A 27,957-nucleotide genomic window follows, 5' to 3' on the forward strand; every position below is an offset into this window, starting at 1 on the left:
TCTTACAATAAGCTCCTTTCTTTCCAGTTTGTTGCTTCTTTATATAGGAGCTGGTTTGGCTCAGTAACACCTAAAGATGTTCATACAGATAGTTGCTAGGGTCAGTTTTGGCTCGGTCTCTTACAAAGCACAGCCTCCTATGAACACTGGAGTCAGTGGAGGGGGGCAACAAAACAACTCCCTGAGAAAAGCAAGCAAACATTGCAAAGGGGGACCTACCACAATTCTTCTGTTCCTTGTCTGTACCCGTGTGGGAAAGGGTGCTCAACAAACTGCAGCTCTCCACAGGGACTGCAGGGCTTGCTCGCTGCTGCTCACAGCAGTGCCCAGGAGGGGTTGTGGGATCTCACCTCGCTGCCAGAATGGGAACAGGACCCTCCCCACTGCTCACACAGGGACTCCTCTTCCTCTCATGCTGCTCAAGTGACTCTGCCCCTCTCCCAGCAGCCCTACAGCCCCAGCAGCTGGGTTAAATCAGCAGGCACCCCCCTGGAAAGGAAGGAAAGCCCCCACAGCTGCTGCCCGGGGCATCGACTGCACCTGGGTCCTGCAGCTGGGGAAGGCACCAGCAGCCGGCACAGCTCGGGATGGGCTGAAGGGGCATGGCCTCCGAGGGTGGCCGCGTCCTCGATGCTCGTCAGCGGCCATCATTCCCATCACGGTGGCAGCCAGAAGCGGTGTCGCAGGGATGCCGCAGGCTGGATCCCGGATCTTTCCCTGGGAATTCACAAGGCAGACAAAGCCTTGCAGCAGAGCAGAGCCAGACCTCAGTGCGAGCTGTAATGCAGATGACGCTTCAACCAGTGGTGATTTCAGAAAGCCTTGCATTTTTAAAGGCTTTCCAGAGCAAAACAAAAGCCTTTTAAAATAAACCAAGTGGTGCTAATTCTGCAAGAAAGTAGGTGTATTGACTGGTCAAACTTTATACCCGATAACTGCAGTTCTAATAAGGAAAATATGTGATTGAGGGCAAAGCATTCCCCTGCAGCGTGCCTGTAGGGCCTCTCTGGTGGATAACACGGGACGTGTGTCCTGCCGGGGGCTTTTTGGCATGAACAGTTGCTTTAAACTCTTTGGAAAAGCACAGGTTTTCCGCAGGTGCTTTTTGCATTTACTTCTCAGGGCAGGCGCAGCACCTTTTCTCCTTGGATGAATCATCCTTGGGAGGCAGAAAGAGCTCTGGAGTAGCTACAGAAACGGATTACTTCATTGAGAATTAAATACTGAACTCTATTGAAGTCCTGAGTCGTCTTAGACACAGCAAACTACCTGGGACAGTATGAGAACCAGGTCTGACACACACTAAACATCATAAACTCAAAGCGTTTGAGAAACTCAGCTTGGAGTTTATGGGAACAACAGGCAATAAAATTTGTGGCTTGGCGATATCCCCTCCTCCGCTGCCGCAGCTGCTGCTCCGAGGGTTAGGTGGGGACCTTGGTCTCTTCCCATGGGGACAGTACTCGTGATGTGTGATGGGAGCCCCAGGCAGGGCTCTGAGTCAGCAGCCCCCCACTTGCCGGCAGCCCATTGCTCGCCTCCTGGGACAGACATGCCTCTTGCTACTGGTCATGGCCACCATCATGGTGTCCAGGCTCTCTGGTGGGGATGTCGATGGCCCCAGCCCTGCAAACCCATGGCTTTCGGCTTCCCGGCACCGCGGGGCGGCAGGGAGCGGCTGCGGTACCCGAAAATGCGGTGAAGGTGCAGGCAGCATCGCAGGCAGAGCGCTGCCTCAGCGCTGGGGCAAAGGACGGGCTGGGGAGAGGTGTCGAAACAAACCTGCAGCAGGCAGGTGCCGCTGACTCATGGGGAAAGGCTGCCTGCACGCCGGGACCAGCCCCTGGGAGCAGTGGGAAAACCTCGCTCGGCTCTTCCGCAGCTCCCAGCAGCAGCTGCCGCCGCCGGAGGGGAGAAAGTTGTGGCTGACAGAGGAGCTGCCGGGCGGTGTGGGGGGTGCTGAGGAGGAGGAAAATCCAGTTGCACAGAGAAGGTTTGCCAGATGGCAGGAAAACACTGATGCCTCTCCCAGCAAGTGATGCCCAGACAGAAATGGGGTTTGAAAACGCACAGAGCCTGCCGGCCCTTCCCCATCCTGATGGGGAACGGACACCTCCATACACCCCGTCATGGAGTCTGCTGGCCATACCCAGGACAAGCTCTGTTTCACTTCATACGCTATTGCCCCGTAACAGACAAATCTGTATTTTTCAGCAAAACCTTCCCAACCAAACCCAATCCAAACAGCTCAGGTGTTTTGCTCATCAGGGTGCCCGATTTCTGTAGCTGTCCTGAGCTACCCCCCCCACCCCGCCCCAAAAAGGAGCACTACAAGGGCTCTGCGAGCTCTCGTCCTGCTCCAAGGAGTTTGGAGATTGGTTCGTCTGAGCTGTGGTGGAAGCACTTACAGAGCAGGCACCAGTCCCGCTGCTGGCCTCGCCTGCCGGAGGCTTTCCCAGTGCTCCCGGCTCCTTTGGCATAACACCTGCCGTGAAAATCGTGGAGAGAAGGGCGAGCTGTGCAGAGGCAAACCCCAGCTGCAGTAGCGGGACTTGCTGCTGTAGTACTTGCAAGAATCAAAACTGCTGGGCAAAGGCTTTTCCTGGGTGGAAAACAAGACTCTCACCCTGACTCTGCCTGTTTCCCTGCTCGGCACGAACAGCCAGCACAAAAGTGACTGTAAGACAGGACAGCCTAATCCAGGAAGGATGTGTGGTTTCCCTATCAGACAAAATTTCATCTGGTAGTCAAGAGAAAAATGGGAGCATCCAGTCTCCCGGTCAACCTGGATGAAAATCTTGCCCAGGGGGTGACAAGGAACAGTGTCACAGATTCCTTGGAAAACACATCTGAGACGCAGCCCGGCCCCCTCCCAATCCCGGCTGGACAAGCACCACCACCCCCAGCCCCACGGGGTGCAGCAGCCCCGGGGATGTCAGCCTGGAGGGACGACTCCAGCCTCCCCCAGAGCGAAGGGCTGGAGGCTCCAGGCTGCTCCCGGCAGATGCAGCCAGGCGGCACCCACAGGGTTAAAGGCTGCCTGGGCCCCCTTCCACCTGGGTGACATTGCAGTGGTCCACAAACAGGTTTGGGACTTAAATGCCTCATTAATGTAAATGGGGCTGGGCCAGGGAAAGGCATCTCCAGCACATGCCTATGGAAAACCCTTTCGGGCTCTGAGCCTCTGCTTGTGCCCCGCAATAAGGCGCAGCTCTCGGGAGGCTGGAACGCACAGCTGGAGATTGTGGGTGTCTGAATTTTACCTCCCGAACAGGTGCTGCCTCACCAGCAACAGCCGCGGCTGCCACCAGAGCCCGTTTAGCCCATGGATGACACACTAAAGCAACAGGCGTTCTCAACACGCAGCAGCGACTTCCCCAGGCTGCGGCCAGAGAGCCCCAGACCAGTGCTGTTCCCGGGGCTCATACTGGGTATGCGATACGGAGGGTGCCGGCAGGAAGGTACTTTATTGTACAAAATCATTGCCTTGGCTTGAAAGTCCCTCTGCCCCTCTCAGGTGACACTAGGGCAGTGAGCACCATGTGGCCCTGGAGCTATTCCCCACTGCCAGACACCACGGCTGAGCCATCCTCGCCTGCCCGGTCTGTGCTCGGCGCTTTGCGGAAGCGTTTTCCAGCAGCTGGGAGAGCTGCCGACAGCCAGAGCATCCCGAGCACAGGCCCGAGCTGTGGCAGCACCGGAGCAGTTTCAGGCAAGCGTGAGTCAGAGGGTGACCCGTGATTGCAGCAGCTGCCCTCTGCAGTGGCATGCCGTGACATGGCGCCGGCACTAATCCCAACGCCGGCATCTCCCTGCGAACAGGATGGACCGGGAGGTGTGGACTCATCGCAGATTCCCCTCGCTTCTGCCAGCACCGGCGGGTAACGCCGTCAGCGGGGCTGGGCAGGCGGCGCTGGTCACGGCTGACGAACCCCGGGAAGAGTGAGAGTCGGGGCTGAGTGTGACCCGGGACGAAGGAGGAGAATCCCATTGAGAAATCGGACTTCCCTCCTGTGCAGGGGGAGCCTGGAGCCGGGAGCCTGGAGTCGGGAGCTCCGGCCGTGGGGCAGCTCTGGTCCCGGCTCTCCCCACCGCTCCCAACATCTCTGGCGGCTCGATGCCGCGTTGCTCCCCAGAGCAGCAACGGCAACAGCCGTCTCCTCTGCCAGACGCCCACGCGCGCCCGCCCAGCTCTGCCCGCACGCCAACCGACGCGCTTGCCAGCCCGGCCCGGCCGGCCCCGCGAGCCCCAGGCACACACCGGGCTCTGCTCAGCCACTCGCTGGGTGGGGGCTGCCGGCCTTCGGGCTGCGCTTGCCGGCCACACCATTGCTCCCAAAATGAGCACAGGGCTGCAGCCCTCAACACAGGGCTGAAGCAACAGCACAATTATCCAACCGCATCGCTCCCAAAGCGCTTTTCTCTTGTGACTGACACTTTCTGGCAACAACAGCACCCCAATCCCTTGGGTTTTTTATGAAATCTCTTTCTCTGTCTGTTCCCAAAGCAAAGGCTTTTCTCCCACATCCCTTTCATCCCACTCATCTGCTCATCCCACTCCAAAGCACATGAGGAGCCATCCGACTCATCCCACTCCTCTCTCTCCTGAGCAGTGGGGGCGCAGGACAGCCTTGCCCTGGGGTGGCGGTGGTGGCGGTGAAGGTGGCGGTGGCGGCAGAGATGGGGGCAGTGGTGGTGGGGATGGTTGTGGCGGTGGTGGCAGAGGGCAGGAGCTGTGCCAGCCACCCCTGCGGCGCAGGGCGGAATGCCGTGCAGCGGGTTTCCACAGCAGCCGGCCGTGCTGCACCGGGGCTCTTCCCTTCGGCCTGGGCGAGAGCAGCCCAGGCTCGGGGCGCTGAGCCGGCAGCCGCGCTGCTCCCCGGCCCGGTTGCAACACAGCCCAAGGTATAAACAGGGAAACGCACCCACCCTCGGGGCCGCGGACAGCATGTTCCTGGGTTTTGTCCTCTCTGGTATCATCACCTGTGCTTTGGCACTTTCCTGTAACACTCCTGCACCGTCTCGGCTCTCCCAGTCTTATGCTTCTGCCTCAGTTTCCCTTCCCGAAGGAGCTGGGTGGGTGCCACATCCCCCTGGGTGCCATGCCCTGAGCCACTGCAGTTGGAATTTTCGCCCTGGCAGCCTTGCCGTCAGGCGGCGTTCCCAAAAGCAGCGGGACGTGAAGCACAGGAGGGGACACTCGCCAGCAAAGCCCCTGTCAGGTCAAGTGACACGAACCAGTGTCATCCCTGACCTGCCCGCCTCCTGCCCGCCTGAGAGCGAACCTCCAGGCAGCTGAACAAGCCCAGCCCCATCCACCACCCTGATACGGGGTGACTTCTGTCACCTTCCGCCTTCTACTTTGTCCGAATCTGTTTCTAGAGGTGGAAAAACGTGTGTGTTCACTCGACTCATTCACCCGCAATTTAGAACGTGCCGCAGTCCCAGGGAAGATGCGATCAGCGCGAAGCGTGGCTGAATGCAGGTGCCGGCCAGAGCCACGGTGAATCACACTGTTTTCACAACGCCTCTTGCTGCAGCACCTTCCTCCCTTGTGTTTTAAGACCTTCTCACCCAAGTTTACATAACGAATCCTGAAAGGTACAACCTGTTCCCCTGGATAATCACCAAAGGTAATCATCCCTGCTCTTATTCTTGTTATAAAAAGTCATTGGTCACAAAATATTTCACATTTCCCCCAGAACACAGGACCATAGGACATGGGAGAGGACCATAAAGCACTGGCGCATGGGGATCTTTATGGTGTTCCGTCCCCGCTGGCGCCGCGCTGGCACTCGCTGGCCTGTACTGGGGCAGTGTGGCACCCCCAGGGCTTGAGACCACCCACATCTACCGCGTCTTTAGATGCTGGAGTAGTGGCAGGCTGGTTGTTTTTTCCAGTAATTGTCTACGGCTTAAAAGGCAAATGAGTGCAACTAATTCCCCGTCACACCAATTAGTTACGGAGCGGGCCTGGGGAAGCCCCACCGATGACGAGCTGACGCCTGAGAGCCCGCTCGGTTTCACCGTCTCAGAGGAGCCCAGCCTCGGCGGGACGAGTCGGGACGCGATGATCAGTGTCACTAATGCTCAGGCTGAAGGGAGCTGTGCTGAGCTGGGCTTTGCCCCATCCCTCCCGTTCCAGAGCCCACAGCACGGCTCGCAGAATCGCACGGAGCAGTCGTACCCCCACCCCAGTGGCATCATCCCCCGGCACGGACCGAGCCATGCTCCCAGTAGCCGTGCCGTGGCCACCGGCTGACCGTGCTGTGCCAGGCGTGCGGGAGCCGGGCCGGGGGGTGGCCGCTTCCCTCCCCTCTTCTGCTGCTTGTAAAACAAAACCAGTCTCCGTTTTACTGCCTGATCTTTGTAACGCAAACAGAGGTCAGTTAAAAAGGTTTTATATGCAGCGGTTACCGGTGTAGGTTGGCTGGTGAGATGCTCGCTATCATTTGACTGTGATTTTACTGGTCACAACTAAATTACTCTGTTTTGTTTAGTGACAGCGTGTCTCTGAAAGTGCACCTGATAAACCCAGCAATTAAAGTGCTGAATGAACCTGTTTGCACCCTGCGTGGGAGTGGGGTGATGGAGCAGGAGCAGCCTCCCCGCTGCCGGGGATGCAGCACTGGCCACCAAGCCAGGGTGGGCGATGGCCACGGGGACCGGGGCGCTTTTCCCTGGCAGCAGGGCTGCCGGCAAACCCCAGAGCCGTCTGACTGGAAGCCAGGCTGCAGACATGACTAATATTTAGCACGTACATCTTGCACCTCCTTCTAAATGGCAATCTAATTAGCGGGTGAGTGTGCGCTGGCAGTGCCTATCGTCAGCCATGGGTAGGGTGACTGGCCACGCCATCCTGGCACCCGGGCTGGGACAGGGGCCACCTGGGAGGGGACTCCTGCAGAGGCCGGGCAGGCAATGCGGGACAGCAAAGCCACGGCTCCGCTCCTGTTTCTGGAGCCCAAAGAGCTTTTTCAAATCTTCATTAAATCCCTGAGCACTGAGGAGCGACCTCAGGTCTGACGGCCACCACCACCACAGCTGTGCCAGGCTGTGACCCCGCGCCGGGACCTCACTCCCCACCGCCACTGTGCCGAAGGGCATAATTGGGCCAAAAGCAATGCAGATTCACACACAACCTGATATGAGTGAGTCATATGTTTTTTTTCCAGTGACCTGAACTCAGTCCTGCAAACAGGTTGTAATTTTGGGCCAATTTCCTCCCCTCAGAACTGTCCTTGGGTCTCCACGTTGGGCTCTGGCACAAGCACCTCCGCTCATCTTCATCTTTACATACAGGCCTAAAAAACAGCCAAAAAACCTTTTCAGTCTTCTTTGTATCCACTCCAGGTACCATTACAGAATCACAGCATGGCAGGGGTTGGAAGGGACCTCTGGAGATCATCTAGTCCAACCCCTGCCAGAGCAGGGTCACCCAGAGCAGGTTGCACAGGAACGCGTCCAGGCGGGGTTGGAATGTCTCCAGACACGGAGACTCCACCACCTCTCTGGGCAGCCTGTGCCAGGGCTCTGCCACCCTCAGGGTAAAGAAGTTCCTCCTCACGTTTAGGTGGAACTTCCTATGGTCAAGTTTGTGCCCGTTACCCCTTGTCCTGTCCCCGGGCACCACTGAAAAGAGCCTGGCCCCATCCTCCTGACACCCACCCTTTAAGTATTTGTAAGCGTTGATGAGATCCCCCCTCAGCCGTCTTTTTTCCAGACTAAAAAGACCCAAATCCCTCAGCCTTTCTTCCTAAGAGAGGTGCTCCAGTCCCCTGATCGTCTTGGTAGCCCTGTTAAAATATTTTCATTTTACCAAATTAATTTAGGACTGGTTGATATTTTCAAAACACTATAGGTGAAACCAATGGTGCTATTTTCTGGGCTGATTTGCCCCGTGTATCCAGTTTCTCAGCTGTATTTAGCTGCTGTCAGTGGTGCCTCACACCAGCACAACACCCCGGCTCGGAACACAATGCCCAGGGTGCAGAAGAGCTTTCCACGGTGTTTTTCAGCTGTATTTTTAGCAGGAGGTTTTTGCTTACGAAATAAACTTTCTCACGAAGCAAGTGAGAGAGACAACCCAAAGACAAGCAAAATTCAAGGTCGTTTGGCTTCACCGGCTTCCCAGCTGATGTTTCCAACCTGCGAACAAATGCAGCCTGCTCTATTTTCAGTGTCAGAGCTGCCAGTGCTGGTAACAGACATTGTTCTCCAGGGAAATAAGTAGCAATAGAAGGGCAATTATTTTGACAGGACGGAGGTTAGAAACCGGGTAAGTCCTGGTACTCGCCATCCAACCTGTTCGTTCTAGCTTCACTTGGAAATACTGTTTAAACACAACCCCGCATTCCACTTCTGACAATAATGGTAGGAGGTACACTCGTGCAATTTAAAAATTTTAAAATTGTTCCCAAACGACGAAACACGGGGACATTTGGGAAAGTCTGACCAAGTCCTGATTGAACAAGAACCTGTGATTACTTTTCCTAGCAAGAGGCCATCGTTACCTTTTACAATGCTTTGCTGCTCTGTGGTGATTTATAGTTCCGAGGAGGTTTATACATGTTTACTGTTCTGTGGTGAGGAGTTGAAGTCTCCCACAGTCACTCAAGATGCTCAAGGTTTTACCTCTAAACCGTGTTTGTACAGTAGCGTTGGGTTCAGGGATCCCACCTCGCGGCATGCGGTGGGCTGGCCCCAGTGCAGGAAAATATAGAAAATAAATGGTGGGGGTGTGTGCCTCTCCAGCCCCCGCTGAGGGATAATTATGAGATCGCTAGGAATCAGCGTGCAAGACATGTAAGACTGAGATTAAGTCATAAAATGCAAAAGCGCATGCTAACCACCGTGAAAATCACAGACAACCGGGCTACGAGGGTGCCCATGAGGGCACCCAGCCCCATCCGAGCCGCTCGTGTTCCACGCTCAGAAGCAAATAGAAGAGCTGCTCGGTCTTTTAATTCCCTTGTCATTTTCTGGAAGCAGAACTCATTTTTCCTGGGAAGAGATCGTCACCTTTCAGGCACAGCCTGCCGCTGCTGCCACCGAGGCAGAGTTCTGCCCCTTCTGTTTAAGCATCAACATCTTCCGTAGTTCATACTTGAAAGATGCACAGTGTACAAAACACTGCCAGAAAAGCGTGCCCAGCAGCTGTCTTGATAGTAAACACAGCTGCCCAGGGAGCCTTTTTTTAGGGAAAAAAAAAAAAATCTTCTAAAAAAATGTTATAAGGTCTTTAAAAAAAAGGATTATAAGATTGTTTCAAAATACTAGTGTGGTTCACCTGCAGTTATTTAATCTGTGTCAAAGGCCTGTCATGTCTCACGGTTTGGGCCAGGACATGTTGGGTGATGGCTGGCTCGAGGGAAGCCAAAGCAGCGAGGTGATGTCCTGGTGCCTGGGACATCTCAAACCAGACTGAGAGCCCCACGTTAAGTTGCCGCAGCGCAGGGGTCAGGGCAGTGGCCACAAGACCTGGTCCTGCTGCGAAATTGTCCCTGCACCTTCCAAGCGACTGGCCGCATCCCAGCTACGACCCAAGCGCTCCTTCCCCCACGTCTGCCACTCTAATAGGACTTTTCCTTCTTTTGGGGGGAAAAAAAAAAAACCAACAAGAGGTGCTCATCTCTCAGCAGTGGGATGGAGGCACAACTTCCTCAGCCTCTTGTGAAGTGGGAGCGGGCGGCGTTACGGGGAGATTTGTGCTTCTGACCCCACGCTGGTCAAAGATCCCGTGGTTTTTGTAGGACCGGGATAGAAGCAGCAGAAGCGGCTGCAATTCCTTGGAGAGGCGTTAGGAGAAAATTAAAATTGCGGGGGAAAAAACAAAACAAAACAAAACAAACAAACTTAAAGCAAGGTTTCAACGAAGCCTGGAGGAGCCACGACTCCTCCGGGAGCGACTCCAGCTGAAAGGAAGAAGGGAAGGGAGGGTTTGGATGCACCGTCGTGCAATGACAAGGGGGCGGGATGGGGCGGGACTGGGGCGGGGGGAGGCGGCGGGGCCGGTCCCGCTCTCAGCGGGGAGCGCTGCCGGAGCGGCGCGGGCGGCAGGTACGGAGGGACCGGGGGGGGAACCCGGGGAGAGGGAGAGGGGTCGGGGATGGCCGGTCCCTTCGGCCCCGAGCGGCCGCCGGAGGGATGCCCGCGGGCGAAGGGACCGGCTCGGTGGGGCAGGATCTGCTTGGGTTAGATAAAATGTCAGCATTTAAACGTTAATCCTGTTTTTCCCCCCCTGCATCTTGCAGTGGGGGATGCGCTTTTAAGCTACTTTTATAGAGGGAGAAAAATAAGGGGGGTCCTTTGTTGGTTTGGTTTTTTGGGTTGTTTGTCTTTTTTTTTCGGGGTGGGGGGGAATTGGAATGTAAAACTTCAGTTCGGTCGCGGTGTCCCCCTGCACCGATACAGCCGGGGAGTCGCCCGATCTCTGCCTGCTTTTCCAACATCGGCGCGGGTTTTCGCGCCCGTCAGGTATTCTGGATGTGCGCACTGTGCGGCCTGGTGTAGTCGTTCTTACGGCCCCCCATGGCAGGGGGGTTGGAACTAGATGATCTTTAAGGTCCCTTCCGACCTGAACCATTCTATGATTCTATGATTTAACCTCTGTTTGCACAGGGTTTTCTTTAATCTCCCTGCTAAAAGGGTATGGAAGCAAACCACAGCGCACTCAGTATTTGTGGGAAAGGCGGCATCCACCCCAGGCTGCTGCCTCCCGGGTGAGGGCAGAGGATGCTCCCTCTCTGGGACACTGGCCTTATTGCAGAATAAGAGATCTGCGGGCGTGGAGGGAGTTGCAGAGGAGTTTTGCTCCTCTCTAAGTTCCAGGATTCACGTCGTTCATTGCACAAGCAGCAGAGTTAACTCTCAGAAATGTGACCTTACTGGCACGTGAGGAGTAAGGCTTGTCATCGTCCTAGGAGACAGCGACATCACGGGAAACACAGGCAGGGGAAAAAGGGATGGAGCGTCTAACATACAGTACAGAGAGTCAGGCAAATGCTGTCTAAACTTCCAGACTGTAAATACTCTTCGAGTGCTGTACGCATGCCTGTTGGGATTAGGCACACGGAGGCGCCTGCGTGAATTGGGGCGGCTGTGGGTGTCTGACCTGGTGGCTGCGAGCGGCCGCCGCTCTCTCGTCACACACAACGGCGAGGCAAAGCATCTGCCGGGCACCCTGTGACCCCGGGCTCAGGAAGGGCTTTTATTGCCCGCTGAGACGTTTCTGCTCCATTTTTCTCTTTCAACTGCCAACCTGTAAACCGGTGATATAATAAAAACATTTCCTCTAATTTGCAAAAATACCACTGGATAGCATAAATGTTTTCTCTAGGAAAACGAGGTCTTTTCATCAGGCTCTGGAGAAGATGGCAGATGAACAGTTGATGATCAAAGAGGAATGACTGTTGTGTGTCCCAGCAGAGAAAGTACTGAATAATTGCAGTATCAGGCCCGGTAGTGTTGGAGTGGTTTTGCAGCCAAGGTACCACCCTGGAGCTTCCAGGAGCGTGCTGAGTTTTTGCTTATGTCTTTATTTCCTTTAAGTGGCAATTGCCCTAGGAAAACCCCAGAGGAGGTTCAACACAGTCAACACAATCATTTCGTAACGTGGGAGTCTGATCTCACCCGTAAGGTGGAGGAGTTTCACCTGGGATGATGCTGGGATGATGCAGGGCTGGACCCACGGCTGCTGGGGGAAGGTGGGGACGCCTCCTTCGCAGCACAATGCAAACCACATCAGAACCAGGAGCAGGCTGCTTTTAGGATGGCTTCGGTCATCACGGGGATGCGGGTACGGCCAGGAGAGGGGCACGTGACACCCTGTGCACCGCAGGGGTCTCTCGTGTCCCCGGGGTCAGCTCCTGACAGTCATTTTTGATGACACCAGGGTGCTGACAAGGGACAGCCCAGGGCAAAGCACGGCAGCAGGGAGGTGGCAAGGGAAGCAGCGGCGGTTCCCTGGAACCACCTGCAAAGGAGACAAAGTCAGTTCTTATCTGCACATTAAAGACCAGTTCTGCAAACAGAGCAGTGCGACAATAAAAAATGCAAAGGAGGAAGAGGAGTGAGGGAGCCTAACGGGCGCGTGTTCCCCTTCCCTGACCGGGGCCTTGGAAGTGGAGCAGCCAAACAAGAAATAAAACCAGTGAGCGGCAGCTGAGAGCTGCCAAGTGTCTGGGCCCTCGAGCAGCACACGCTGTGGCAGCAGGGACAGATTTTGTAACCGTGAGACTGCCCTATGTGCCACGCACCAGCAGGAGCAGGGCTGCGTGTCCGTCCATCAAGGGGGAAGCACCTTGTGAGTCCCCAGCCCTGATCTCCTCGCCGGCTCCTGTCCCACCGCAGCCACCGCTCCCTTTCTCTGGTGGGAGTTTTGGGAAGGGGTGATGGTCGTCTGGAAGTCTTGCCGTCCCTCACTTGTCACTCCTCTGCTCCAGGTACAGCCCGCTGATGGGGAAGAACAGGACAGGCTCCAGGCTGGCACCAAAACCAGTACCAAACCCCCTCCGAACACCTAAAGCATCCGAGCACTGAGCATCTGTGCCCAGGGCAAGGAATCCCCCAAATAACAGAGGTTTTGGCTTCTAATCGGGCAAGGCGCCTTGCACAAAGGGGCTTTCAGCAGCGAGAAAGAAACAAGAAGTCTATTTGGAAACATTCTGGAAATAAAGGTAAGAAGAAAACTCTTAAAGTGAGAAAAAAGATTGGAAAAAAAGTCATCCGACTACAGTCAAGCGCAGCTTTTGCTTAATGCCACATTTCTTTTCTTGAACGGCCTGTTTAAAAGCACAGCTTATGCCTAAAGGAAGAGTAAACCCGACTCCTTCACCCTGCTGCCGTGTTAAGATGTCCCTTGCAAAACCTGGGACTGTCTGCTTGGCTGTATTGCCAGCACACCTTTGCTAGCCTCGTTATTGAATTTTGGGATCTGTGTGTTTTCATGGCGGGGTGGGGATGCTGCAGGCATCCTGCCTGAGGATGCCCTTCCAGCCGTCCCCATCCCCGTCCCCATCCCTCTGCCTGCGCTCCCACTGGCAGGTGTCCCGTGGGACCATGGGATGGAGCAGTGCTTGGAAAGAACACGTCCAGTAGCTTTGACACTGGGGGGAAAAAAGTTCTGAACCCATTCAAAACATACCTAAAAACTAGTTTAGCCTTATTTTCCACCATGTGGCCTGAATCTGACTTTAAAATGTGAAAATGCTGCCCTTCAGCACAGTGTTTTTATGGTTGGTGATGTGAAGAGATAAAGCGATCTAGAAGGCACTCCAGCCTTTGCTCAAAACTGATTTGGAGCTGGTCTTCCTTTCCAAGGACAGCGTCTTCCCCTTGCTATCGCTAGCAAGCATACCGTGGCTTTGCAAAGAGCACTCATTTAAATGGAAATAAATTCAAGGTGGAGAACAAGTGTGTCGATGACTCCTGCAAAACTGTGAACAGAGATAAAGCAGCATCAAAATTAGCTGTTCAGTATCTTTAACTTTACTCAGATATGAAAGTAGAGCTTTTACTCCGTGCGCGCTCCTCAACCTGTAAGCGTGTCTCACCATTGCCATCAGGGAGAACAAAAGCTAAACTTCAGCCTCGGGAAGCAATTTTAAAAGAAATAATAACTTCTTCCAGCAATGTCAGGTTGATGAGCAACCCACGAAGATCTGTAGGACAAACTGGGATGCCTCCGTGGCAGGTCTCAGCCTCTCGGCAGGAGCCCACGCTCCGTGTTTGGCCGGAGCGGGCCGTAACAGCCGAGCAAACAGACGCTGCAGGGCATGCGGCCAGTCAGGTCCAGCCGGGCCGGATTTTGCCCAGTGTGTTTTAAATTTTAATCTAATCTAAATCTTTTATTGGATTTCTTAAAAGGCAGAAAATATTTACTAGTTTGCCTTTGCTAGTCTCTCTGGATTTAAATGTATTTTGCCGCTGCTGTCCTGGGGCTGTGCCTCGAGAGGGGTTGGTGTTCACACGCGGCAGCAGAAAGCTCGGGCAGATGCATCGTGTGTGTTTCACATAGAATCATAGAATTGTCAGGGTTGGAAGGGACCTTAAAGATCATCTAGTTCCAACCCCCTGCCCTGGGCAGGGACACCTCCCCCTAGATCAGGTCACTCAGAGCCCCGTCCAGCCTGGCCTTAAAAACTTCCAGGGATGGGGCAGCCACAGCTTCTCTGGGCAACCTGTTCCAGTGTCTCACCACCCTCGTGGTGAAGAACTTCTTCCTAACGTCTAATCTGAATCAACCGATCTCTAGTTTTGATCCTTTCCCTCTAGTCCTACCATTACCCAACGTTCTAAAAAGTCCCTCACCAGCTTTTATACATCTTCCCTCCAGCCGCGGGTAACTAAGCAGAGGCTGACAGCGTTCCTCCTGATTTCATTATAGTCCTGCCCAAAAGGCAGCGAGCATCTGATGCAATGTAAGCTGTGAATAAACCTTTCTGCAGGCAGCAGGGGGTGAGAACCTCTGTGGCACGAGTTGACGGAGAATGAGCCAACGATGAGCTGGTGGGTTGGGGGTCCGGCAGGTCTGAGACCCAGGAAACGTGTTCCTTGGAGAATAAAAGGCTTTCACATGAGAGTAGAGCCTGCCCTCAAATCTTGGAGGGAAGCAGCAGTTTCTTCTTTCCAAAGTGCTCTCCCATGGAGACCTCATGGTGTTAGGCTACGTCTAACATGACATGCAATAGGGCGTGCAATGAAAGTCGTCGTCTCTCTTTGCATCATGGGGTGAGACATCACAAAATCTATTGGTTTTATACTTTTATCAAACTCTCTATATACTACTCAGGAGATTTTGCAGATCTGGCCAATAAATCAATGAATCGGTATTACCTTTTTTTTTGAAAAGTGAGAAAGAGACAGTTGCTCCCACTCCCCAAGAGGGCTGTGCGCACCTTTCAGCTTCTTCTTGTACCTTTGGTAGTAGTCGATCTACAAGTAACTTCATGTTAATCTAGTTTCTGCATTGCTGAGTGCTGCTCATTAGGGAAATATCGCTGTATTATTTCAGCGCTCTTTCTTCTAGGATGCTGAGTTACACGCAGCATTAATCTTTAATTCTGTTCTCCCGCAGTTTAAAGCGGAGAAATGTTCTAAGCAGCTGACTCGGGTTTGTTTTGAAATCCTGCCTCAGGATATTAAGATTTAGTAACACAAATTCTCACCTTAAAATAGCAGCACAAAATGTTCTATTTACTCGCAATATGAATGTAAAATATGCAGCATCCCTCACATGAGCGGGGGAAGCATACCGATAGTATCTGAAAGACAAAGGAATTTGGTGAAAAAAACACAATCCGTTTTCCTTCCTCTGGCGGGCAGCAGCACCGAGCAGCATTCCTGGTCCTGGGAAAGGTGCTGCTGGTTCCAGGTCCTCTTCTCCTGCCCCCTCCGATAGCCTGGTGCACTGTAATACTTTTTACTTTGAAGAAAAATTGTCTTAAGCCCCATATTAGCTTGAAACCTAAACACCGTGAGCCTGAATTCTACCTGAAACCAGCTCGTGCGTGTACTGCTTGGTCCATCTAACGTTGGCAAAGGTTTCAGACGATGTTGGAGATATACCAGCTTGCACACAAAACACTGACTTCCTAAAAAGTTGTCTTTCTATTTACTGCAACGTCTGCAGGGCCCCCCAGGGGTGCCAGTCCTTGGGCAGGTCACCGCAGGCACAGCCATATCCAGCAGGTCCAAGTCATTTAACTCCTGTGAGGCCAAAACCGACCCTAGAAGGGACAGGACAAGAATATTCACCACTTTTGGAACTGCGGAGCACAAACCTCCCCCTTGTACCCTCTCAGGAGGACTCCATGCCATTCCCCTGCCACGGCGTGGCCCTGCAGAACATCTGCCCTGAGTTCCTCCCGGGCTATAAAACCGTGGTCGTGCCGTCACGTAACTACTCCACCTTTGCTTTGCTGACCATACAAGTGTACTTGGTGTAATACAAACCCTGCCTCTCAGATTAGCTGTTTTGATGTCTCCTCTCCCACCTGCAGACAGCAGCATGAACCTGAAGAAGTACTTCATTCGGGCGCTGCACCGCCTGCAGAAGGGCCCTGGCTACACCTACAAGGAGCTGCTGGTCTGGTACTGCGACAACACCAACACCCACGGCCCGAAGCGCATCATCAAAGAGGGGCCCAAGAAGAAATTAATCTGGTTCTTCCTAACCTTGCTCTTTGCCTCTCTGGTCTTCTGGCAGTGGGGTATCCTCATCAACACCTACCTCTCCTACAATGTCACCTCATCTCTCTCTATTGGCTTTAAGACCATGAAGTTCCCGGCGGTCACGGTCTGCAATGCCAACCCTTTCAAGTAAGTTTTTCTTTGCCTAATTGATTTATTTTTATACTGCTAGCATAAGGGCCTGTGGGTCCGTTCCTGTCTCAGATGTCATATTAATGAAAATGATCCTTTGACTCCCAAAGTGTCACTAAAAACCAAATAAAGGAGAACAATGTAAGGGTGAACGGCTCAGGTCCAGAGGAGCGTTCGTGTGCCTGCGAGTTCGCCTGCTTTTCCTTACTGTATCAGTTAATCTAATGATGGTTATTGCCTCCCTGCAAACTTTCCCTGGCTCAGGGAAAACTCGAAGTTCAACTCGCTTGTCACAACGAAAATCAGTCTCTCGATCTTTCCCCACAATTCCTTTCTTTCTCCTTCCTCGCCATGAACGTACCTCTTATCGCTCATGCTCCGGCCATTAAGAGCTGGTTAAACAGTCGTGTCTGCTGGGAGCTGCAGTGATATAACTCGATTGTAATTTCAGAGGAGCAACTGATTTTTGTTAGAGTTGCTTCAAATTTATATCCATGCAACAGTGTAGCCCAAGGCAAGATGCTCTCGACCAACACACAGGAATTTGGTTCTTTTTCTCTCTGCTTGCTAGAGAGGTTTTGCATAAACTATAGTGAATTACCGAAATACAACCAATTCGGTTCTGCACTGACAGAACACCGTTCACCGCCGCAGAACTCTCGCTGGTTTTCCTCTCGCTGTTTATCCTCCCACTGTTTATCCTCCGGCTGGTTTTACAGATGGCTGGAGGCTGCTGGGATGCCCGTGTCCCAACTGGCCATGCACTGCATGGAAGCTCCCATCGTTCTCCAGTAAATCTTTAGGCAGGGATCTGAGCTCCCCAGGAAGGTCCAGCCCAGCGGAGCAACAGAGGAGCTGCTCCATGTCCTCACAACCTTAACATCGCTTGGTAACTGCTCTTTGTCCTGCAGATACTCAGAGGTGAAGCATCTGCTGAAAGAACTGGACAGGCTTATCGAGGCGGCGCTGGAGAGGATCCTGCAGCCCACACCAGGGAACAGCAGCGAGAACATCTCCCCGCCGCTCGACCTGGAGCTCTGGCACCAGATACCCCTGGTCCTCATCGACGAGCACGACAAAGACAACCCCGTCATCCTGGACATCTTTGAGAGCAACCAAGGCGCTGCGGGCAACCAAAGCACTGCAGGCAACCAAACCACTGCGGGCAATGAAACCACTGCGGGCAACCAAACGGCTGTGGGCAATGAAACCGCCGTGGGCAACCAAATGGCTGCGGGCAATGAAACCGCCATGGGCAACCAAATGGCTGCGGGCAATGAAACCGCTGTGGACAACCAAACCGCTGTGGGCAACCAAACGGCTCCTCCGCCTGCCCCAGCCAATGCGACGTCAGAAGAGAAGAAGTACAAGCTGGCGGTGAAGCTGGTGAGAGGGGTCCCGCGGGAGGCAGACGGGGAGGGACAAGGGACGGGTAGCGCTGGGCATCTTGGCAGAGCTGCAGCATGGAGATCTCTTGATCTTGAAGAGTCTCTTCCTCACCAGCTGCCCGTGGCCGTTCTGCCTCGGTGCTCTGGTCCGGCTGGGCCGGGGCCCGGAGCTGCCCGTGCTGGCGGCACCCGCGGTACAGGGCACGCGGAGCCCATGGGCAGTTTGCAAGTTATGGCACGTTATTTCAATGCTGCAGAGCCATTCGCTTGGTTTTTTGAGGAAGGCAGCACAGAGACATCTTAAGGTTTTTTTAAATATCAGAGGGGTGTCTGATCCCCCGCAGATCCCCACACAGCCAGACACCTGACCGAAGCTGCTGGATTTCTGCATACAGCAGGATCATACCCTAAATATTCTTCCCTAAAGGAAAGGAAACTCAGCAAGGAGCCATGTTATGTTAGTCTGTGGTGAATTTTTCGTAGCTGCGTAACATCAGTATGATCAGCAGGTGCCCCACGGAAAAAAGGACTGACGGTGCGTAGCAGCCCAGCACTGCGTCAGAGGCATGGAGTGGATCCTGCCAGCAGGTCCGTCAGCCTCTGGCGAGAGGGATGCTGGAAAAGTTGGTGGGCAACGGGCAGTAACCGCGCTGTGCACAGCGTTGGTCAGTGGAGCCTGCCGGCCGCGCAGGGGACAATGCTGTACATGCTCTGGGGTCGCCCAGCGCAGCCGGGGCAGAGGAGCTCCACACAGGCTCCCCGCCACCTTCACCAATTCCTTGGGTCCGGCACCCAAAATGCCAGGGAGAGGCTTCGGCTGCTGCCCCTGTCCCTCTCCTGCTGTGGTCCTCACGCAGAGGCACATGGTGGTCTCACAACCCGCACCCTCTGCCCCACGGAGGCTCCAAGGACTCTGCCTGAACAGACCTTGGAAGCTGGGGCAACGCCAGCCTTATAGAATTGGCCAAAAAGTGATATTTTCTGTAAGCTTGCAGAGATAACGCTGGGACTGATGGAGAATCTGCTCAGCTGGGAAATCTCCCTGGGGAGGGACCCATCTGTAAGCACATACGGATGTGAGAGCCGGCTCCGCAGCTCCTGTCTGGCCATACCTCCCTCGTTCCCCCGGGAGCAGCAGGCAGGGCTGGCACCAAGCCGAGCGTGCAGGGAGAGGGTGTGCATGCCGTACATCTCTCCTGCTGTCCCCCGACATGGGACAGGCTCAGACCTGCCTGCTGTGTGTCCCCAGTGCAGCCATCAGGGCTCCGACAACTGCACCTACAGGAACTTCACCAGCGCGGCGCAGGCGGTGACGGAGTGGTACATCCTGCAGTCCACCAGCATCCTCTCCAAAGTCCCCCTGCAAGAGAGAATCAGGATGGGCTACCAGGCAGAAGACATGATCCTGGCGTGTCTCTATGGGGCCGAACCCTGCAACTACAAGTAGGTACATACCGAGCTCCCTGCCTTCTTCTGTGCCTTTTTCTGTCCCATCAGGAATGGTACAGGATGCTAAAGGCGTGACAGCCTTTTTCTTTTCTCTTTTTGAGGTATACATCAGTTGATAAAGAGATTTCTGCTGATCCTTGGCTCTAACAACATTTCCCAGAAGGTTTCTGGATGTGATCGTGGATGAAACGGGTTAATTTGGGATAGTGCTGGCTTGAGTATTATTTTGGATGGGCTGTTTTGCTCATAGTGTATCAATACCAACAGCATCCGTGGGACCTTCCCAGGGTATTTAGCGATACCCAGCTGCCAGCCCAGGTGCTGAGTCAGGGTACCCCTGGCACAACCCCCAGTTACAGCCCCCCCCTCTTTTTACACAGGGCTCTGAGAAATGCATTTTAACCATCGTTATTTCTTGTGAACGCCAAATTTATACATACAGTTTTGAGAAACATGAGTGCACGCCAGCACCCCGGGCTGCAGGGAGTCCTGCAGAGAGGAAGAGAGAATTAGTATCAAAGAACAAGAGATAACACCAGCCAAAAGCTGTTACCGTTGCTCAGATCAAGCAATTATTTCTGTCTCATCTGTGTGACAGATGAGTCCTTTATGTTCCGACAAAGCGTTATCCCCAGTGGCCGTGTCTCAGTACACACCGGTACCTTGCTTTGCTTTTTTTTTTTTTCAACAGCAGATTGATTGAAATTATATCAGCTGAAATTTCTATACAGGCGTTCAACAAACCAAGCAATCTAAAGTGAATCCCAGACCTAACCACCAAGCACCGGTCCCACCAGATTAATTCTTTTACCACCCTTTAGTCCTGCCTGAGAGTCACGGGTTTATGTGCATGATTCTTCCAGGAATTTCACCCAAATCTATCACCCAGACCACGGGAACTGCTACATCTTTAACTGGGGCATGGACGAAGAGGCTTTGAATTCTTCCAACCCTGGAGCTGAGTTTGGTAAGAGAGAGCTTTGCTAAGGGGGAAGGAGCTAAAGGAGCAGAAGAGCTGGGAGTTATCCTTTCTCTCAGTGGCCATTTCTGTCAGATATAACAGATCTATGATTTCTGTGTCTCTGGAGCGCTCCAGCAGGGAGTAACTTTTCCAGGAGGGGATAAACCCCTACAAGGGGAATGTGCCACGTAGAAACAAGTGATGCCACTACAGGTGTTACTTTGCAGAAGTGCAACATCTGGATAGCTGAAGTATCTGAGGCAACGTCTGAACATTCTATCAGATATTCCCATCCTGTGGATTCGCCGTCCTGTGTATTTATGCACATACAAGGCTGCAATGGCAGCCAGACCCCGGCTTTTCCCCACAGAACGGAGGTTTTTGCGCACGGCGAGAAGAAAATAGACTCTTTTTTTTTTTTTTTTTTTCCCCAAAGACTCACATTTCGATACAATTCCTCTTCTGAGTGTTTTTTTCTGGTATCCCAGGGCTGAAGTTAATTCTGGACATCAGCCAGCAGGACTATATCCCCTACCTGTCATCCGCTGCCGGGGCCAGGCTCATGCTGCATCAACAGAAGAGCTTCCCCTTCCTTAAGGATCAGGGCATCTATGCAATGGCCGGGACGGAAACCTCCATCGGCGTGTTAGTGGTATGTGTGGCATTCCTCTAGAGCAGATTGTCTGAGAATAATGTTATCTGATGGGACTGCAACCAAGTTTGTTTTAAGTCTTGGCTGAACTGGCTCAAACCAAAAGAATCAAGGTATACGCTAGCTGGGGGCTGGAACGCTTTATGGAGACTTTTATGTAACTGTCCCAGCAAAGTGCTTTATTGAAGCCAAAATATTGAGCTCAGGTCATTGTTTCCTCTTCCTTTAGCATGCCAGAAGGTGCCTCGCTCTTGAACAGCCTCACCTGCCGCGATCCGGCCCTGGGGAATGGGCTGCTTCAGCTCTGCCGCCTATGATTCTTGGATTTTTTTTTCAAAGCCAGCGGGGAATACAGGAATTATAGAGTCTCTAGAAAACGGGCACCAGGGCCCTGGGGAGGAGCGCTAGCTGCTGAAGTTTGCTGTTTTCGGTTTTCTTTCAGGATGAACTGGAACGGATGGGCTATCCTTACAGCGACTGCACCATGAACGGGTCTGATGTCCCCGTAAAAAATCTCTATAGCCAATATAATACTTCCTATTCCATACAGGTAAAACACGGGGTTTGTTTAAATCAAACAAGGCTGTTTAGGAAACACCATCAAGGCAGTTGAAATCTTTGAGTAGCACGCAGGGTTCCTGGAGCATCAGCAATGCTAAAGTAGAAAGCATAACCTAAGTACAGGAACCTTCTTTTCTGGTAATAAACCACCACTTGAGTCTGAACGCTCAGTAGCCCCAGGTTTGGAAACTATCCCAGTGGATCCAGTGAAAATAACTGTGTATTGCAGGAGGAAGAGCTAACGATGCAGGTATTCAGACTTGCATCAAAAGATAAGGAACATTGCCTTGGCAGGCGGCACAGTTTAGCGTAATCTCCGGTTTTCATTCTCACACCAAAACAGCTCGTACGGCCAGGAAAGGGCATCCGCAGTTGATGTTCCCTTAGTCAGGTGTGAATTTTGTTTCATTTTGAGAGGGAGGAAAGTGGTCGTTTCTGTCATTTTCTCAAAAGCCGAAACGCAGCAAACCTCCCAGGGTCTCTGCTGTTACCTGGGACCCTGCCCTGGGTGACCTTCCAGCAAAGTGCTAATTTGCAGACAAAAAAGCAGGTATTTTTAGCTCCACATATGAGCGCAGTTTAATGCTGGTCCTTTCCCGTGGCCTCAGAGCTCGGCTTGCTGAAGTGGAGGGTTCCCACTCATCCCGAAAACCAGGCAAAGCGAGCGCAGGGTGCGCCTGGGATGTTGGTCCCTTAAAACCTGCTGGTTCTTTGGTTTTTTCCCCCCTTTTTGACTGCTGGCGCCCCAAGGTGACAGAGCCAGCAAGTGCAGGGGAGAGCATCCGAAACAGGCTGAAACTCCCAACAGCTTTGGCTAATGCCAGTTCCTTAATAATGTGGGAAACACCGGGAAAAGACACCTTCCAGCGTGTCCAGTTGGGAACGCGGAGCGGCTCTCCTCTGCCGGCTGCCCACCAAAGCCACAGGAGGCTGCAGAGCAGGTTTTCTCCTTCAAAAAGAATAACTGCTCATGCCACACCATTAAGGCAATTAATTACTTTTTCAGCTGTGAGAATACCTTTCTTCCCCCCTACGATTTCCATGCTTGGCTGAAAGCTTTTAATTATAGGTAGATCAACCAGCAAGGGGTCGATCTAGTTGTTGGGTAGGCTGTAGTTGTTATCCATGTCCAACAGGCTAAATTCTCTAAACTCAAGGGCTTGTTGAGCAATCCCCACAGCTGCGTGTGTTGCCGTAGCCAGGACAGCAGCGGGAACGGTCACTGCAGCTCTGGGAAGCTTTTGCTGTGACGTTAATGTGACACCTTTCACAGAATCACAGCATGGCCGGGGTTGGAAGGGACCTCTGGAGATCATCTAGTCCAACCCCTGCCAGAGCAGGGTCACCCAGAGCAGGTGGCACAGGAACGCGTCCAGGCGGGGTTGGAATGTCTCCAGATACGGAGACTCCACCACCTCCGTGGGCAGCCTGTGCCAGGGCTCTGCCACCCTCAGGGTAAAGAAGTTCCTCCTCACGTTTAGGTGGAACTTCCTATGGTCAAGTTTGTGCCCGTTACCCCTTGTCCTGTCCCCAGGCACCACTGAAAAGAGCTTGGCCCCATCCCCCTGACACCCACCCTTTAAGTATTTGTAAGCATTGATGAGCCGTCTTTTTTCCAGACTAAAAAGACCCAAATCCCTCAGCCTTTCTTCCTAAGAGAGGTGTTCCAGTCCCCTGATCACCTTGGTAGCCCTTTCCAGCAGTTCTGGTTCCTGCTGCTCGGGGCTCTCTGGAGAACTGTTGGGCTCCGGGGTTTAGTTTTTGTGCCCCATGACATTCCTCCCGTGTGCAAAGCAGCTTGTATTTTGTGTACACAAGTCATATTTATCCCTGACAGGAGAGAAATATACAGGAGGGGTTCCTCTCCTGAACGCTCCTACTCTTTTTAAGCCTTTTAAGTCATTTTTTCACCCTGAAAATGCCTGCTCGTTTTGCGTGGGAAATGAAGACAGACCTTTGCCTTTTTCCTCACTTTAAAATCGGGATGAGAAAGTTGAGTGTTTGTAAACCTTGAATCTGTAGAAAAATATAGTGTAAACATGAAGCACTGGTTAATTTGTAACAGGCCATAACATAAGGGAGAAGCATTTCTGGAGGGTGGCAATAAGGAAAACATCAAAAGCATTTTGGGGGTTATTTACAAGAGCCTGAAGAAGACACCCCAGACAAGTGGGAGGGCTTCGGTCTTAGCAGGGGGTTTTAACCTTCTTGCCTTTATATAATGAGAACAATCGGACCACTTTACCCTACTTTTTGAGATGCTTGTATAACGTTTCAGCAAATACTCGAAATGATTGCATTATTACTTAAAAGTTGCTAAATGCTGGCTGGAGTTCTGCGTCCACATAATTCACGTCACTTCAGAGACCTCTCAGCAAAATCGGGCTTTTCCAGCCCTCCCCGATGGCGGCGAACTCTGTAAGCGTTCTGTATCGCACCGAAATTCTCGGGTTGTTCTACCTAGCTGGAGCTGTTAAATTTAATTATCTTTTCATAGACTCTGTTATTGCTTTGTGCGCTGGTTCATCCAGGATCCCGCTCCGATCTCAGGTGATTAGCGTCATGCCTCGCTGAGCTAACGGCAGCTGCTGAAGCCGCGGCGGCAATCCTTCCAAGGAGAGAAGCAGATGCACAAGATAGGATAATTTGTATTTCTAAAACCTGCTCTTTATGTTGAAGTATTTTTAGAGTCCCGGCTTTAAAGTGGAAACCAGCCCTTTTTTGGTACACCATATAAAGCCCGGAGACAACAGCAGCGTCTATGGATGTAACAGAATGTTTTTATTCCTTTTTGGAAACTCCTTATTACTTCCACGAAGCCCTAAATAGTTAAGAAATGAGCAGTTTCTTGTGCGACCGGGAGCAGGCACCGAGTTCCCTTCTGCTCCCGCGAGGTGACTTACCCGCCGGCAGCTCACAACCGGGACGTACCTTAAAATCTGGAGGAGCAGCAGTAAAAATGCATCACAAGGAGAACCCTAACTGCAGCGCAACTCTGCGCGCGGCAGCTTATCCGCTCGCCTCCTCTCACCATTGTAAAGGGAGTGTGATTTGTGCCGCCCGGGATGCTCAGGGCACACTGGAGGATGGGATCATGCCGTCACGCAGGGATGGGATGGGATCACGACATCGTGCAGGGGTGGGCTCCGGCAGCACCCGCTCCCTCTGCAGCTTCGACCTTCTCTGTGTACAGCCACAAAATCCTCTGTTCAATGCAAAAAATGAGAAAATACCTCAGAGCCGAGTAATTGTCACAGCCAGTGTAGACTCTGGCAGCGCAGAGGCGGGCAGGGGGGTTCAGCCCGCGTCTAAGCAGCTCCCTCTTCCCTTTTTCAGGCTTGCCTGCGCTCTTGTTTCCAAAATCACATGATTGAAATCTGTGGATGTGGTCACTATATGTTTCCTTTACCTGAAGGGGTAAATTATTGCAATAACGAAGATAACCCAGGTTGGGGTAAGAACACGAACAACACTCATTGCAGAGCCTTCCCAGGGTCCCGGCAGGCAGGAGGGGCGGGAGCTATTATATTTATTGCTATTATAAATGCAACAGGTGAATGGCTTTGGCTTTTGTACAGTTTCCCCATGGCCGTTGGCGTCGGTGTTGGGGGAGAAGGGGTGAAATCTTGGTCCTGGCCACGGGCTGAGGGACCTCAGCTTCCGCGCTGCCCCGGGGCAGGTCTCTCCCAGACGGCTGCCTCCAGCCGGGGCAGGTAATGGGAGCCTCTGGGTACCAAAGGAAGAGGAAAAGGGGTGATGCTCCAGGCCTCTGTGCCTGAAGAGTTCAGAGACAAACTGGTCCGAGCAGGGGCAATGGGCTCCCGCGAGGATGAGTATGGCTGGGGGGGAAACGGTGTTCCCTGGGCGAGCAGAAGCCGGCAGCAGCTGCCCTCCTACCCCTGCAGGGCTGTGCCGAAAACACTGACACCGGGCAAGCTGACTCCGTAGAAACTGCCTGCAGAAAATTAAAATGTATTTTTAATTTATTATTCAATTGCGTGGCCGCTTTGCCCGAGTTTCTCAAGGAAAGGAAGGTTGGAGGGGAAGACAGCAAACCTGCGGAGCAGGCTCGTAGCTAAATATCTATTTTTATTAAATGAAATTGATATAATCCAGTAAGCGGGGTCTTTATCTAAACAGATGCTTTGGTTTTTTTGTTTTCACCAAACAGCATATTGCTATTCGTCACTGAGATCAAGTATAAGACACAGGCAGATTTGTATCGACTCTTGTAAGGAAACATGCAAGTAAGTACCTACGCCATTTCTGGCAGCTGTAAAGGCGGAGGGGATCCTGCGTTTCCTCTCCCATCAATTCTGACCTTTCTAAAATGGCAGCAAACCACGCAGGGCTGCTTTTCTGCACGAGAACTGAAGTTCCAGTGACTTCAGGGGAGGGGAAACTTCTGTACCAATGCTCTCCTTTCCTCTCTCCAGCGACACGCAGTACAAGATGACCATCTCCATGGCAGACTGGCCCTCAGAAGCTTCGGAGGTAACACCGACTTCTTGTTTTGAAACGTTCATTAATAATTACCTGTTCTTAGCCACGTGAATCACCCAGTATTTTCAGAGCTAATGTCCGGGTGGCAAGTGCCTCTTTGCTAAATTACACATTTTCAGCGTCCAGGCAAACAGCAGCCGCCAGGGCACGAGATGGGAGGAGGGAACCCCCCCCACGGCGGCGCCTCCTCCCCGGGGGTCCCGCACCAAGACCCTTGGGTTCCTGCCCTGGGGGTGCCCAGAGAGGATGCTTCCGCTCAGTTCTGACTAAGTGTTGTTTTCCTAGGACTGGATTTTCCATATTCTGTCTTATGAAAGGGATATGTCAACAAATGTGACTCTGGACAGGTAAGCGAAAGGAACAACCGCTTTATCTTCTCCATTGAGCCTGTTAACATCGGATTAACATGAGCCTTGGCCATGGGCCAGAGCACACGTGTGCTAATGCAAAGGGAGGGCAAGATCTGGCGGGACATCTTCCATGTTTGCCTGGAAGATACATCAAGGGAACCTGAAATGCGCTTCGTGCGTATCCTCTGCTCTCCAGAGTGACAATCTGGGTCAGACAAACTCACACATGCAGTTAAGGTGAAATCGGCGTTAAGCACAGCACCTCGCATTGGCCCCAGGCAGGAGTCTGGAGGCTCTCGAGCTAGGAACCACCAGGGTCCAGCTCCTGGATCATAACGTTCGTCCCTTCGTACTGCTCTGAATCTGCCAACAGCAGTGGCAGCAGGGGGGGATGCACCAAAATCAGGGCAGCTGCTCAGTTACCCTTTGAGAACCTAAACCCTGAATTAGGGAGAAAAGAGGAGATTTTTTCCCCAAAGGGAAAAAAAAACACCAGAGAAGCAGGAAATGGCTTCACAGACTAAGCCCCCTGTACGGCGGTCGGCGGCGATGCAGCCGCTCTGTGCGCGCACACGGGAACACGAGGTGCAGGGCACCGAGGGGGGGCGACAGCCCCTCTGGACCAGCCAGGGCAGTTGGGAAAAGCAATGCAAACAGCCCCAGAGCAGCTTCCAGATGCTTCTTCAGGAGGAACTTCAGAACCACATCTTTCCCCTTCGAAGTCAGTGGCACTTTTTGACTTTTTCCATGTGCCCGGCAGACGTTTCGGTGGACACCCATGAGCCGCTCCGTCCGGGCTGCGCGCGGACCTTCCCACGGGCAGCCCTTGGAGTGGAGGCGCGGGATGCCCACGGCCCGGCTCTGCTCTGAGCTGCCGTTTGTCTCTTACAGAAACGGGATCATCAAGCTGAACATTTACTTCCAGGAGTACAACTACCGCACCATCTCGGAGTCTGCCGCCACGACGGTGAGTGCCACCTCCCCTCCCCAATGGCCGGCGCCGGGCAGGTCACTGCGAAGCAGCACCAGGGAGCACCCACGAGGCGAGGGGCTCGGCAGGGAGGAGCTGGGGGCCCTGCTCCGGCACTCAGGGTGGTCGGTGGGGGCTGATGAGGGACCAGGCTCCGCCGCCTCGGCTCACTCCCCTCTCCTCCCCGCAGATCGTCTGGCTGCTGTCGAGCCTGGGAGGCCAGTTCGGGTTCTGGATGGGGGGCTCCGTGCTGTGCCTCATCGAGTTTGGGGAAATCATCATCGACTCGCTGTGGATCACCATCATTAACGTGATCGGCTGGTGCAAGGGCCTGAAGCAGAAGCGGGCGCAGGCGCGGTACCCGGACGCGCCCCCGACGGTGTCGGAGCTGGTGGAGGCTCACACCAACCTGGGCTTCCAGCACGAGGATGGGGGTGCCCTCCCCAGGGACGAGGCGTTGCCCCCCGAGCCTGGCACCCCCCCGCCCAACTACGACTCGCTGCGTGTCCAGCCCCTCGATGTCCTCGGTCCCGACAGCGACGCAGAAACCGAGTGAGCAGCGCACCCCCTGACTGCCCAACGGCTGCCATCACTGTGCTCAGTTTGCCACTTGCTGAGTGATCTTCTACTCTCTATCAAAATTAGGAAGGAACTAAAAAGCCCTGGCTGTCCTCCCCTCCCCGACCGTCCCCTGTGAAGAAGCTCTGTCTAATAAACCCCATAATAAACCTCCTAAAGTCAGTGTCAGGCTCTGGCTTTAGTGTGTAGAGCTTGTACACATCAGTATTGCTATATAATCG

At 53.2% G+C, this 27,957-nt stretch overlaps 1 protein-coding gene across 5 annotated transcripts; it reads left to right on the plus strand.

Moving 5' to 3' along the window:
* The first annotated feature begins 9,979 nt into the window (after positions 1–9,979).
* Positions 9,980–27,899, plus strand: SCNN1B (sodium channel epithelial 1 subunit beta). Of its 5 annotated transcripts, none has more exons than XM_063342943.1 (15): positions 12,076–12,304; positions 12,444–12,677; positions 16,002–16,320; positions 17,235–17,539; positions 17,576–17,709; positions 18,961–19,154; positions 20,024–20,127; positions 20,610–20,773; positions 21,216–21,323; positions 24,671–24,788; positions 25,506–25,581; positions 25,771–25,828; positions 26,123–26,184; positions 27,079–27,154; positions 27,348–27,899. In XM_063342943.1, the coding sequence occupies exons 3-15, from the start codon at positions 16,010–16,012 to the stop codon at positions 27,711–27,713; spliced, it is 2,076 nt and encodes a 691-aa protein (XP_063199013.1). In that variant the 5' UTR covers positions 12,076–12,304; positions 12,444–12,677; positions 16,002–16,009; the 3' UTR covers positions 27,714–27,899. The 5 variants fall into 5 exon arrangements, with proteins under 5 accessions (XP_063199011.1, XP_063199013.1, XP_063199014.1 ...); XM_063342944.1 differs by having other exon boundaries at positions 12,078–12,304; positions 16,002–16,092; positions 16,208–16,320; positions 17,235–17,709; XM_063342941.1 differs by lacking the exon at positions 12,076–12,304 and adding an exon at positions 9,980–10,059 and having other exon boundaries at positions 17,235–17,709.
* The last annotated feature ends 58 nt before the right edge of the window (positions 27,900–27,957 follow it).

Source organism: Chroicocephalus ridibundus, chromosome 8 (genome assembly GCF_963924245.1).
Source record: "Chroicocephalus ridibundus chromosome 8, bChrRid1.1, whole genome shotgun sequence".
Lineage (NCBI taxonomy): Eukaryota > Metazoa > Chordata > Aves > Charadriiformes > Laridae > Chroicocephalus > Chroicocephalus ridibundus.

Coding starts and splice junctions, on each gene's coding strand:
- SCNN1B (XM_063342941.1), top strand. CDS start 16,010: ATGAACCTGAAGAAGTACTTCATTCGGGCGCTGCACCGCCTGCAGAAG. Junction 19,155..20,023: donor GCCGAACCCTGCAACTACAA/GTAGGTACATAC, acceptor TGATTCTTCCAG/GAATTTCACCCAAATCTATC. Junction 25,582..25,770: donor TCTTGTAAGGAAACATGCAA/GTAAGTACCTAC, acceptor TCCTCTCTCCAG/CGACACGCAGTACAAGATGA.